The sequence below is a fragment of the Anopheles cruzii genome, chromosome 3 (assembly GCF_943734635.1).
Source record: "Anopheles cruzii chromosome 3, idAnoCruzAS_RS32_06, whole genome shotgun sequence".
NCBI classification, from domain to species: Eukaryota; Metazoa; Arthropoda; class Insecta; order Diptera; family Culicidae; genus Anopheles; species Anopheles cruzii.
In genome coordinates this window covers 14,046,134-14,057,643 of record NC_069145.1, presented here as the reverse complement: position 1 = coordinate 14,057,643, position 11,510 = coordinate 14,046,134, and the positions used below count along the sequence as shown (strand labels likewise).

Genomic DNA, 11,510 nt, shown 5'->3' with positions numbered 1-11,510 from the left:
GCGCATCTGCTGCCGGATCTCAGCCGTATCTACGCTTCGAAAATTATTGAAATCGCTCACACGCTCGCTCACTAACCAGATTGATCAAAACGATTTAGTTCTGGTAATGGGTGACTTCAACCAGCCAGCTATAAACTGGACGCGAACAGGACTGATGGATGTGCAGGATTACATCGATAGTAACGTGAAGCTATTTAGTGATAAACTTTGCAATTTGTTCAGTGTCTCAGTGCCGTTGTTGCGTCTGCGTTGTTGACCGCCGTGGTCTACTGAATTATTAAGGCGGTTACGCAAGCTTAAATGTCGGCAATTTAAAACGGTTCTTCTAGTCTAGACTAGTTTCTTCTGGAGTGCCTCAAGAACAGCCTTGAGCCTTCTCCACGTCCTGCTCGAATTAGGCCGGGTCTCAGAACCATCTCGATGGCTGGCGTCATACAGTATTGCTGTGATATTGCGAACCAACCAGGCCGTAGCCAATAAAACGCTCCCCTAGTAAATACAACATTCACTTCTATATCTATTTGTTGAAGCAAAATGGTACGCGTATCCTTTTGCGAAAGGCACAAGAGGTATGATTAAACAACAGATGATTCAGGGTCTTACAGCTAAACGCCTAAAGCTAAACACCAGCGCCACCTAGTCTTCCTCCTCCTCGTTCTCTTCCTCTTCCTGCTCACCCTCGGCCTCCTCGCCCTCGCCCTCCTCCGGTGGTGGTGGTGGCGGTTCCTCGACCACCGGTTCCGGCTCGGGCGTCGGCGGTTTCGGCAGGACGCGGGGCGCCTCGTTCTCGACCACCACGTCGTCCATGCGCTTCTTGCGGGCGGGCGCCGTCAGGAGGTCGCCGCGCAGCGGGATCGACACCTGGCGCGTCATCTCGACCGTCTTGACGTCGTTCGTCGCGAACAGCGTGTACTTGCCGCTGTCGCGCATCTGCGGATCGTTGATGATCAGCTGCACCGTCGTGATCTTGGTCCCGTTCTCGTAGTAGTGCTGGTTGAAGATCTCGTACTTTTCGGTGCTGTGCGGGAGCGGGATGCCATCGTACATCCAGCGGAACGTCGGCACCGGGTTACCGCGGATCCGGATCTCCAGGTGCAGATCGTTCGTCGTCGGGTGGTACAGTTCTGTCAAACCAAAACATTGAGGTTAGAACCACTCTGGGGATGGGAGATTGCGCGCGGACTTACCTCGCATCGGCGTGATGAAGGTGGGCGGCACCAGCTCCACTTCGTCCTTATTCTCCAACTCGAACACGGTGATGCGGCACGAGTCGGTCGCCGTTCCGTTGGCCGTCTTGGCGACGCACTTGTACACGCCCGAGTCCTCCAGCGTCAGCTCGACCAGATCGAGCGTACAGTGGCCGAAGCGCGTCACGTCGCTGCGGCACCGCCGGCCCATCTCGAGCGGCACGTCGTCCTTCAGCCACGTCACCTCGATCTTCTTCGCGTCGGAGCAGCAACAGTTGAGCGTCAGGTTCTTGCCCTTCCGGATGGTGCCACTCCGCAGGTGCGAAATGAACTCGACCTCCACCGGTTTCTGCCAGTGTCGAATCCGGGGCACCTCCGGCGGCGCCAGGCTCTGCCCGCTCGAAATCAGCTGACTCAGCTTCACCTTCGGTTTGTCCCCTTCCGCCGCTGCCGGTGTTGGTGGTGGCGCCGCCACCTTCTTCGGCGCTTCGACGACGACCGGCGTCGGGGCCTCCGGCTGCTTCGGCAGCTTACGGCGCAGCTTCCTGATCTTCGGGCCCCGCTTCGGCGGTGGCGGAGGACCCTCCTCTTCCTCCTCCTCTTCCTCTTCCTCCTCTTCTTCCGGCTCCGGTTCCGGTTCCGGTTTCGGTGGTTCTAGCTTTTTCAAAAAGTCCGGCGTCGGTGACTTCTTCACTTCGGGTTCCGCTGGCGGCGGAGGAGTCGCCGGTGGCGTTGGTTCGGGTGCGGCCGCCTCCACCACCTCCTCCTCCGGTTCGGAGACGTACTCCTCGTACTCGCTCTCGGCGTCCGTGTCCGTTTCCCACTCCCAGAAGCGCTCGGGCGTCTGGCCCTTGAGGTAGTACGAGCCGTCCTCGAGGAACACAACCTCCCGATGCTGGCGCGGTTCCTCCACCTTCGGCTCCTCCTGCAGCGTCCGGCGCTTGTCCGCGTGGTGCATGTGATACATAGGCATGGCGGCCGCCTTGCCCTCAAACCGAAGCGTGTACTTAAGGTCCTCGGTGCCGAAGTCGTTCATCGCGCGGATCATGTACCGGCCATTGTCCCGGATCTGCGGGTTGTGGATGCACAGCTTGTGGATGCCGTGCGGTTCGCGGATCTGGATGAACTTCTCGTTGTTCGGGATGATGATACCGTCCAGGTACCACTCGACCCGGATCTGGCCCGTGCCCTTGATCTGCGTCTCCAGCACCAGGTCGTCCACGCGCAGATCGTAGTGCTGCAGCATGCAGCGCACGTACCGGGGCGGCTCACCATCGGCCACCGGGATGCGGACCGGCGGCTTCAGGACCTGCAGCTGGCAGGTGCCGCTAATCACGGCGCCCGCCTTGTCCTTCACCACCACCTTGTACTCGCCGGCGTCCGCCTGTGACACGCTTGAGAACTGCACCGTCCCGGTGCCCTCCTTCGCGTCCGACAGGTTCTTGATCTGCTTCGTAAACTCCATCGGCTCACCGTTCCGGTACCACTTGAAGTCCGCCTTCGAGCCCAGCACGGTGCAGAACAGGCGCACCGGCTTCCCCTCGACGATGTTGATGTCGTGCAGGGTGCTCCCGAACCGGAGCACTGCTCGGGCGTCCACGCGCTTAGCATCCTCCGTGTTCAGCTCGGGGAACAGCCGCAGGTAGCGCTCCTTCCGCTGCTTTTCCTTCTCCTCCTCCGTCAGGTCACCTTCCGCCGGTGCCGCTGCATCGGTCGGTACCTCTGGAGCTGGCGCTGGTGGCGCCACTACTTCCGCCGGCTTCGCGGGTTCTGCCACAACCGCCTGCTCCTCCACGGCCACGACCGGCTGCTTGACGCGCTTCTTGCGCAGTTTCTTGATCTTCGGTCCACGCTTGGGCGGTGGCGTTGGAGCATCCTCTTCCTCCTCGTCCTCGTCGTCCTCGTCATCCTCGTCGTCCTCTTCCTCCTTCGGTGGTTCCGGTTTCGGTGGCTCAAGCTTCTTCAGAAAGTCCGGTGTTGGCGATCTCTCCGGTTCCGCCGGTTCGGCGGGCTCTGGTTCGGGGACGGGGACCACCTCCTCGACGGGGGCCTCCACTGGCTCCGGTTCCGGTTCCGACACGTAGTCCTCGTACTCGCTCGGGGCACTCGTGTCCGTTTCATACTCCCACAGGTACTCCGGCGTCTGGCCGCGGATGTAGTACGAGCCGTCCTCCAGGAACACGAACTCCCGGTGGGGCCGCGGAGCGGGCTCCTCCTTCGGGGGCTCCTCGTACACGCCGTGCTTCATCACGTTCGGATCGTGGTACGCGATGCCGAACACATGGCTCTCGGCCGCCTTCCGCTCCGTGATGCGCCGGACCCCGTGCCGCATGACGTCACGCCCGACCACGTTGGTCGCCTCACACGCATACTGGCCCTCGTCCTTCGCCTGCGGGTCGTGGATGGTGAGCTTGAACACGCCGCCCGGTTCGCGCATCGGGAAGAACTTCTCGCCCGTCGGGTCCTGCAGGTCGATACCGTCCCGGAGCCACTTGACCGCCGGCATCGGGTTGCCGCGTACGATCACCTCCAGCACCAGGTCGTTCGTCTGGATGTCGTAGTGCTCTGGAAAACGGGCCACAAAACCGATTAGGAACCGAACCGAACTCCACCGGGACGCGCTCCCGTCGGATCACCTACCTTTGACGTTGCGCACGAAGCTCGGCGCGACCTGCTGCTTCTCGGGCACCGGGTAGACGAGCACCTTGCACGAGGTCTCCACCTCGCCGGCCTGGTTGCCGGCGACGCACTTGTACGTGCCGGAGTCGCCGAGCTCGGCCGAGATGATGTGCACCGCGCCCACGCCCAGCTTGCTGTCGTTCTTCACGTTCTTGCTCCAGACGAGCGGGATGTTGTTCTTGAACCACTTGATCGACGGCTGCGGCCCGACGCACGAGCAGACCAGCTTCAGGTGCGAGCCCTCGGCCACCGTCTGGCTCTTGAGGTTCGCCTCGAAGTACAGCTTCTGCTTCACCTCCAGCACCCGCGGCTTGGTGGCGGGCGTCTCCTCCGCGATCGGGCCCGGGATGCGGCCCTTCAGCAGACCCTGCAGGTTCTTGCGCCACTGCTTCGGTTCCTTCTTCTTCTTTGCGGCCGCCTTCGCTTCGGCTTCGGCTTCGGCCGCCTGTTCCTCGGTTAACTCCGGTTCGGCCTCCGCCGCTGCTGCTGGTGGTTGGCCTTCGACCGTGGTCGCTTCGATCGCTTGCAGTGCCTCGACCACGGCACTGATGTCCTGCTGCTCGGCCGCACCCTGGCCCGGTGCGACGGACGGGGCCCGCGACACCGAGCGGGACCGCGTCCCGTACACGAACCCGTCGCCTCCCTCCTCCGGCCGGGTGATCGGCTTGTCGGCGTGGTAGATACCGTGCGTCAGCTGGTTCTGGTAGAACTCGCGCCCCTTGAACGTGACCGCGTGCTTCAGCTTCTCCTCGCCGGCCCGGTTCTTGGCCGTCACGACCCACTTGCCACCGTCCAGCTTCTCCGGGTTGTGAATGCTGGCGGGTTTAAGGGGCAGAAAGATACCAGAGAGAGGAACAGTTGAGTTAGAGAGCACACGTTTGGCCATTTGGCCTTACACTAATGATGCCACGGCCACCGTATTCCCCAGATCTGGCCCCCTTTGACTTTTTCTTGTTCCCGAAACTGAAAAGCCCCATGAAAGGACGATAATACGCTACGATTGAGCAGATAAAGACGGTATCGACGGGAGGAGCTCAACAAGTACACGGATTGGAAAAACCGTCGGCACAAGTGCATAATATTTTACAAGATATTCATGAATGCATAAATAATTTTTGAAAAATCACAAAATTCACGATACTTTTTAAATCGACCTCATACACAGGTAGTGTCATCCGGCAAATCAAATATCATATCAAATGTTTGAATTTTAAACTACCAATTAGTTGACTTTTAAAACGTCAAACCTCATTCACAAAATTGTAAACGTTTAGTAAAAACATTGCAGAAAATCAGGAAATTTGAAAAGCTCATTTCCCACTCGATGGTCGCATTGACATGAGCAGCATTGTCGTATTTGAGGCTCGGAAAACCCACGGACGTCGTGCAAGAGAAGCCAATACACCCTCCAACGAGTGACTTTTTGGTGCGGATTTTGCGGCTACCGAGAATGGTTGCCTGATTCGGTTCTTAGCTAGATGGCCCACCGTAAGAACCGGACCTATCCAGCACCAAGTCCAACCAACTGGGAATCGCTAGAGAAGGCTGTGGAACACTAGACGGGGTTCCTCCGGGACTCACCTCAAGCGATGCACGCCATCGCCCTCGCGTGAAATGATGACCCGATCGGTTTCGCTCGTAAACAGAACGCCATCCCGCTCCCAGATCAGCTCCGGCACCGGCACACCGCGCACGTGCACCTCCAGGATCAGATCGTCCACGACCGTGTCGTAGTAGTCTGCAGAGTGGGAGGTAGAGAATGAGATTGGGGTGAACTTGGCCGACGATGGCCGAACCTACCGATGACCCGGGTGAACGTTGGCACCGTCTCGATGTCGCGTTCGATCGCGAAAATGTTGACCGTGCAGGAGCATTCGATCTCGCCAAAGCTGTTCTTCGCCAGCGCCGTGTACTCGCCCGAGTCGGCGACCGTGGTCGGCGTGATCCGGACGCACCCGAACTCGGCCTTGGTCGCGTTGATGACGGTCTTGCTCCAGACGATCGGCTTCCCGTTCTTGAGCCACTTGTACGTCGGCTGCGGCCCCGTCACACTGCACGTCAGCTTCACCGTCTTGCCGGTCGGCGTCGTCAGGTTCTTGAGCTTCGTCTCCCACATCAGCCGGTTCTTCGAGTCGCGGATCACGAACGGCTCCACCGGCCCATCTTCGAACCGCTTCCTGCCCATCGCCTTGAACGCTGGCTTCGCGGGCTTCGGTGCTGAGCTGGCGGCGGTTGGCTCTGGGGCTTCCGGTGCGGTGTCGCCTTCCACAGGAACTGCGTCCGCCTGGTTCGGTTCACCTGCGGCGTCGGTCGGCTCACTGGTTGGGGCCGCCGCTTGCTCCTGTGCTCCGCTGGGTTGTGCCGGGGGTGCGGGTGCTGCCGGTGGTGCTTCCGCGGGTTGGGCCGGGGCGGGTGCCGGTTCCACTGTCAGGTTCCAACTGGCAGCTTCCTTCTCCTCGAGCCGCCTTTTAAAGTAGTCCGCGTGCTCGATGTGTTGAACATGGATGAACTTCTCATTCGCGGTGAAGCTCACCTCGTGGCCAATCTTGGCCGTGCCGGCCGAGTTCACCGCCTCACACTCGTACAACCCGCAGTCGGCCGGGACCGGCTTGTGGATGCACAGCTGGTACACGCCGTTCGGTTCCCGGTTGATCAGTAGCTTCTCGCCGAGCACGATGTCCTCGCCGTCCTTGCGCCACTTGATCGTCGGCTTCGGCACCCCGTGCACGTTCACCTCGAGCACCAGATCGTCCGCCCGAATGTCGTAGAATTCTACGGGTAACGTGGTCCTCATTAGCACACTCAGGGGAATCATTGTTTGAGGCTTGTTTGGCGTTACGACTTACCTTTGACCGCCCGGGTGAAGGTGGCGGGCGTCTCGTCGTCCGACGGCAGCGTGATCACCTTCAGCACGCACGTCGTCCGGATCTCGTTGAACGCGTTCTTGGCGGTGCAGGTGTACTCGCCCGCGTCCTTACGCGTCACTCCGTTGACCACGATCTGTCCGATCGCGCCACTGTTCTGCAGCTTGATGTGGTCGCCGAAGTCGATGGCGCGTCCGTTGCGCTGCCACTTGAACATCGGCAGCGGCCCGTTCGCCGAGCAGGTCATCTTCACCACCGTCCCCTTCTGCGTTGTGACGTTGTGCAGCTGGCCGGCCCAGGTCAGCTTGTTCTTCGAGTCGCGGATCACGAACGACTCGGACTCGTACGGTTCCGTCTCCTCGGCCGCCTTTGTCCGGCCGCCGCCAGCCAGTCGCTCCTGGGCCTCACGCTTGAAGCGGGCCTCGTCCTGCCGGCGCTCCTCCGCCTCCTCCTCGGTCAGCTGCTTCCGGTCGGCGTTCATGATGCCCGGCAGCCTCATGTACGGCACCTTGTCGTGGAAGTCAACCTGGTGCGTGATCTGGCTCCGGCCCGCCTCGTTCTCGGCGATGCACGTGTAGCACCCGCTGTCCTCAGGTATCGGGTCGTAGATGTTCAGCTGGAAGATCTCCTCGCCCTCATAGGTCGCCCCGATCCGCTTGTCCAGCTGGATCGGCTGGTCGTTCTTCAGCCACGTCACCGTCGGGATGGACCACTCCGGCTGGAACATGATCTGGCACTCAATGATCAGATCGTTCAGCGCGTGATGGTAGTAATCTAGGTAGGGTAGGACGTTAGTCTACAGTCGGGCTGAAGTGCCGTTAGTGACTTACCTCTGACCTTGACGAAGAACGGCAGCTTGCAGGCGGGTTTGATCGCGTCGTACACGTGGAGCCGGGCGACGGACGGGATCTCACCACCCCGGTTCTTCGCCAGGATCTGGTACTCGCCGGCGTCCGAATGTTTAGCATTCTTGATCGTGAGCGTGTAAAGGCCGTCGGCCGCGCTCAGCGTGAGCCGGCCGGCCGACCGTTCGATCTGCTTCTCGTTCTTGTACCAGCGCACCGTCAGCTCCTGGCCCTCGACCGTGCACTGGAGCTTCACCGTCGAGCCGGTCGGCACGCTGCGGTCGGTCAGCTTGGTCAGGTAGAGGGGCGGCCGCGATGCCTTTCGCAGCCGCTGGAACTCGACGTCCTTCTCGCGCTCGGTCGGCTCGGGCGTCCGCTCCGGGAGCGCCTCGAATTTGAGCATCTCGATCTCGTCCTCGTCCTCGTGGAAGACGCGCCACGCGCTGGGATCCACTTCATCGACCGACATGTCGCTGTATGATAGTTCCGTTGACGATTCCTCCGACTCACTGTACGACTCCTCCGACACCGACTCTTGGTCCGAGTCTTTTAAGTCAGAACCCTCGCCGTCTTCGGCAGCATCAGCGGCGGCATCGGGGACGGTCTCGCCCTCCGTGCCGGCTTCGGGTTCGGGCTCGATCGTGTCCTCCTGCGTCTCCTCCACCCCACCAAGATCGGGCTCCGCCTGCGGAGCACCTTCAGCAGCGCCGCCCAGGGTCACCTCGCCCTCGGCCGGTTCGGGGTTCTCGTTTTCGCGGCTATCTTCCCGAGCATCGGTCGAAGTTTTTTTTTGTCCTCGTCAGCCGCCCGCTCCTCCTCCTCCCGCTGCTCCTGCTCCTCCTCCTGCGGTAGCTCCTCGATCGGCAGCGGGTGCACCACCAGCTCGGGCTGATCTTCCACCTCCTCGACGATCGTCACGACGAGCGGCGCGGTCGAGATGTCCTCGCAGGAAGCCTCGTCGATGACGCAGCCGGACGAAAAGAAGAGCGAAATGTACTCGTCCACGTTCGTGACGCCGCCCGACACGTCCATCACCAGCGCCTTGTCGATGATGGCCTTACACGACGAGACCTGCCGCGTCCGATTCTCGCCGATCTCGAACGGCGATTTCTCGCGCACGAACATCATCTCCTTGCGCAGCGGATCGTCGAGCCGGAGGCGCGCGATCGATACCGAGCGCGAGCGCCGGTCGCGGGACGCTTCCCGCGAGAATGCGCTGCCCTCCCGGGACCGATCGGCCGGCTCCTGTTCCGTCACGATCACCTGCGGGATCTCGTCGCCGCCCTCCTTGCGCACCATCCTCCTGGCGGTGGACTTCTACGGCGAGGTTCTTCTAGAGGCTGCTGCGGGCGATCCTTCACACGGCTCACTGGTATCACTCGAGGGAGACACAGAGATCGAGTGAGAGAGAGATCGAGAAACAAGGGCGTTTGGCGAAAGGACGAGCTGTGCACTTCAAGGCCCAACAGTAGCGGTGGCCCAACTAGTGTTCGATGGCCGTGTGCCGTGGGAATTTAAATAAACCGAAGGCGAAGTTCACTGTCAATGGCGTCGGCGTCGGCGGCGGCGGCGATGATTACTTTCTAATTTTATCAGCCAACAAGCCCCGAAGGTCTGCCGTGTGTTCGTATCGCACCGGTTTGGCACCGGACGCGGACACCGCGGTTGGGCCGCGATTGATTTCGCCAATCGATTGCGGTGCGTGTGTGTGTGTTGCGCAAACCGCGGTGATTTCGGCAAAGGCAAAAGGTGCTAATTTTAGTGCGCCTGGCCACTGCATATGACACAAAATCCGACCCAAGAATGCAACTTATTTGCACCCGGCTGAGTACGCGCGAGTTCCGCGTTGTTGTACGCATCGCGGCAGCCTTCCTGTGGCGGGGCGGGCCGTCTTCCTTGAGTGGAATGCGCCCGGGGCGCTAATCAATTCGCAAACAACTCGCTGACAACAGGTCACACAGTCTGGAAGGTCAGGGTCGGGATCCGACGGAAATCGGACGGAACCGGCGACGGGTTACGGCTGCTGGTGCATATTCGGGGGAAACCTTCCGGAGACCTTTCGGAGAAAGTTTCTTGCCGGGCCGCGCTCTTGCCCATCCGGTTTTCGGTGACCTGTCGCGCGGTGAAGCCATTCGCATTGAGCGGCGGGAGCGACAGGCCAAATGCTGAAACTGCTGTGCTGTGAAGCGGTCCGCCCCGCCACAACATTCGTCATGGTCGATTGGGTTGATGGGTGGGTGGTGGTGGTTACTAATTGCCGGATTTCTCGTACCACAATTTCATAAAGTTGTCTTTTTAGTGCGGGAAATGCTCGATGGAATAAGACGTCGTCACGTCACGGTTAGGTAAAGCCGTTCCGGAAATCGGTTTTTTGTTAGAGCAAAGAGATCGTACTGAGATTTACGTTTTAAATGGGATTTTTTGGGCAGGCTGGGCTGAACAATTCCGAGCCCAAAAAAGAAAACGTGTTTTGTTCATCAACGGAATCTCCATCAAAGAACCATTGCAATACCACTTTTGTAGAACGATCTACCTTTTGCCTCAAAATTGGTTCTCAATTTTAGCGATAACCTCTTCATTTGAGCGATATTTCTACCGGAGAGCATTTTTTTATGGTCTGCCAACAGCCAGTAGTCGCTGGGAGCCAAATCTGGCGAATACGGTTGATGTGGGAGCAATTTAATTGACATTTGTTTCTTTACAATATGCGGTTGTTTCTCTGGCCTTCAAACCTTCTAATTTTCTTTCGTCCTTCAAACACGCCAGTAACGCTATAAAATATTCACTGTTTCCTTGGTATTTCTTTTCTCAAGATAGTCGAAGTATGCCGCACATTCCAAAACACCGACCTTTCCAGCCGACATGCTGTGCTTTCTGGCGCTTTGGACGAGGTTCACCACTTCCCCTACACTCAGAGGACGATCATTTTGATTGCGGAGTAAAGTGATGGATCCATGTTTCATCCATTGGCACATATCGACGCCAAATATTCCGGTTTGTTGCTCAGAATCATCAACACGTTCTTGTCTTTGGCCAACAGTGAGCGAACACTACAGCGTCGTCTACAGAATCATCGGTGTCCCTACGACCACGTTTGAAGTCAGCAAACCAACGTTTTATTGTTGTTTCTGATGGAGCGGAGTCCTTATGGTACTTTTCAAGCCATTTTACAAACCAAGCATGAAAATGCGGTTAATGCAGCCCATGAGTTATATTGGTTAAAAAACGGCAAACGGTTCATTTGGATCAGTTCGTAGGTTTCCGATCGGTGCTAAACAGCCCCCCGAAGGCTTTCATTTGGCATCGTGTTGGTCAAAACTTCAAATACCGAATGAGCACGACTGCCAAGGACATCGGTAATTTTTTGCTATTCCCGGTCACTCTATAAAACACGTTTCGGTATGCTTGGAAAAGGAGATTGGAAATCGAAAGAGGTTCAAGTCGACTATCTCTAAAGGACGTCTACTTTAAAGGGGTAACGAATAATTTTTTAATCTTTAATATTTCTCGATCAATCGTGAAGACCATAACACTTGACACAGTTCATTTGACTCTCCACTGACCATTTCGTCAGAGTTTTATTCGTACACATAAATGAGGTGTGCACACAATTTGCCTACAAACACGTCGTGTTAGGCCCTCGATCGCCGTGTGTGAGGTGAAAGGTTGCCTGGTCCGCAACGGCGGATTGCGCGCTGTTTTCCCTTCGATCGCGTTACATAAGACCCTCTCGTCTGCAAAAGGGCCGCCGGTGCCGGTGCATCCTGCGTAGCGTAGCGGCTGCACGGCATCACCTTGATCTTTAAAAATAAAGCCTGCGCTTGTGACCAGCCTCAGGTAAACAGCAGAAAATGGCGATTGGCGCACTTGCGGCGGTAAATAATTATGGTTCGCTCGGTTTGTTTTTCCGCCCGTCCGTTGGCGGCGGCGTGTGT

At 58.3% G+C, this 11,510-nt stretch overlaps 1 protein-coding gene across 1 annotated transcript; it reads right to left on the bottom strand.

Moving 5' to 3' along the window:
* Positions 1-499: 499 nt before the first annotated feature.
* On the bottom strand, positions 500-8,874 carry LOC128269895 (muscle M-line assembly protein unc-89). The gene is made up of 9 exons (XM_053007299.1): positions 8,335-8,874; positions 7,561-8,302; positions 6,713-7,504; positions 6,244-6,638; positions 5,667-6,207; positions 5,448-5,604; positions 3,828-4,681; positions 1,188-3,752; positions 500-1,124 (listed from the first exon to the last, which is right to left on the bottom strand). Exons 1-9 carry the CDS (start codon positions 8,872-8,874, stop codon positions 637-639), a joined length of 7,074 nt encoding a protein of 2,357 aa, XP_052863259.1. The 3' UTR covers positions 500-636.
* Positions 8,875-11,510: the final 2,636 nt, after the last annotated feature.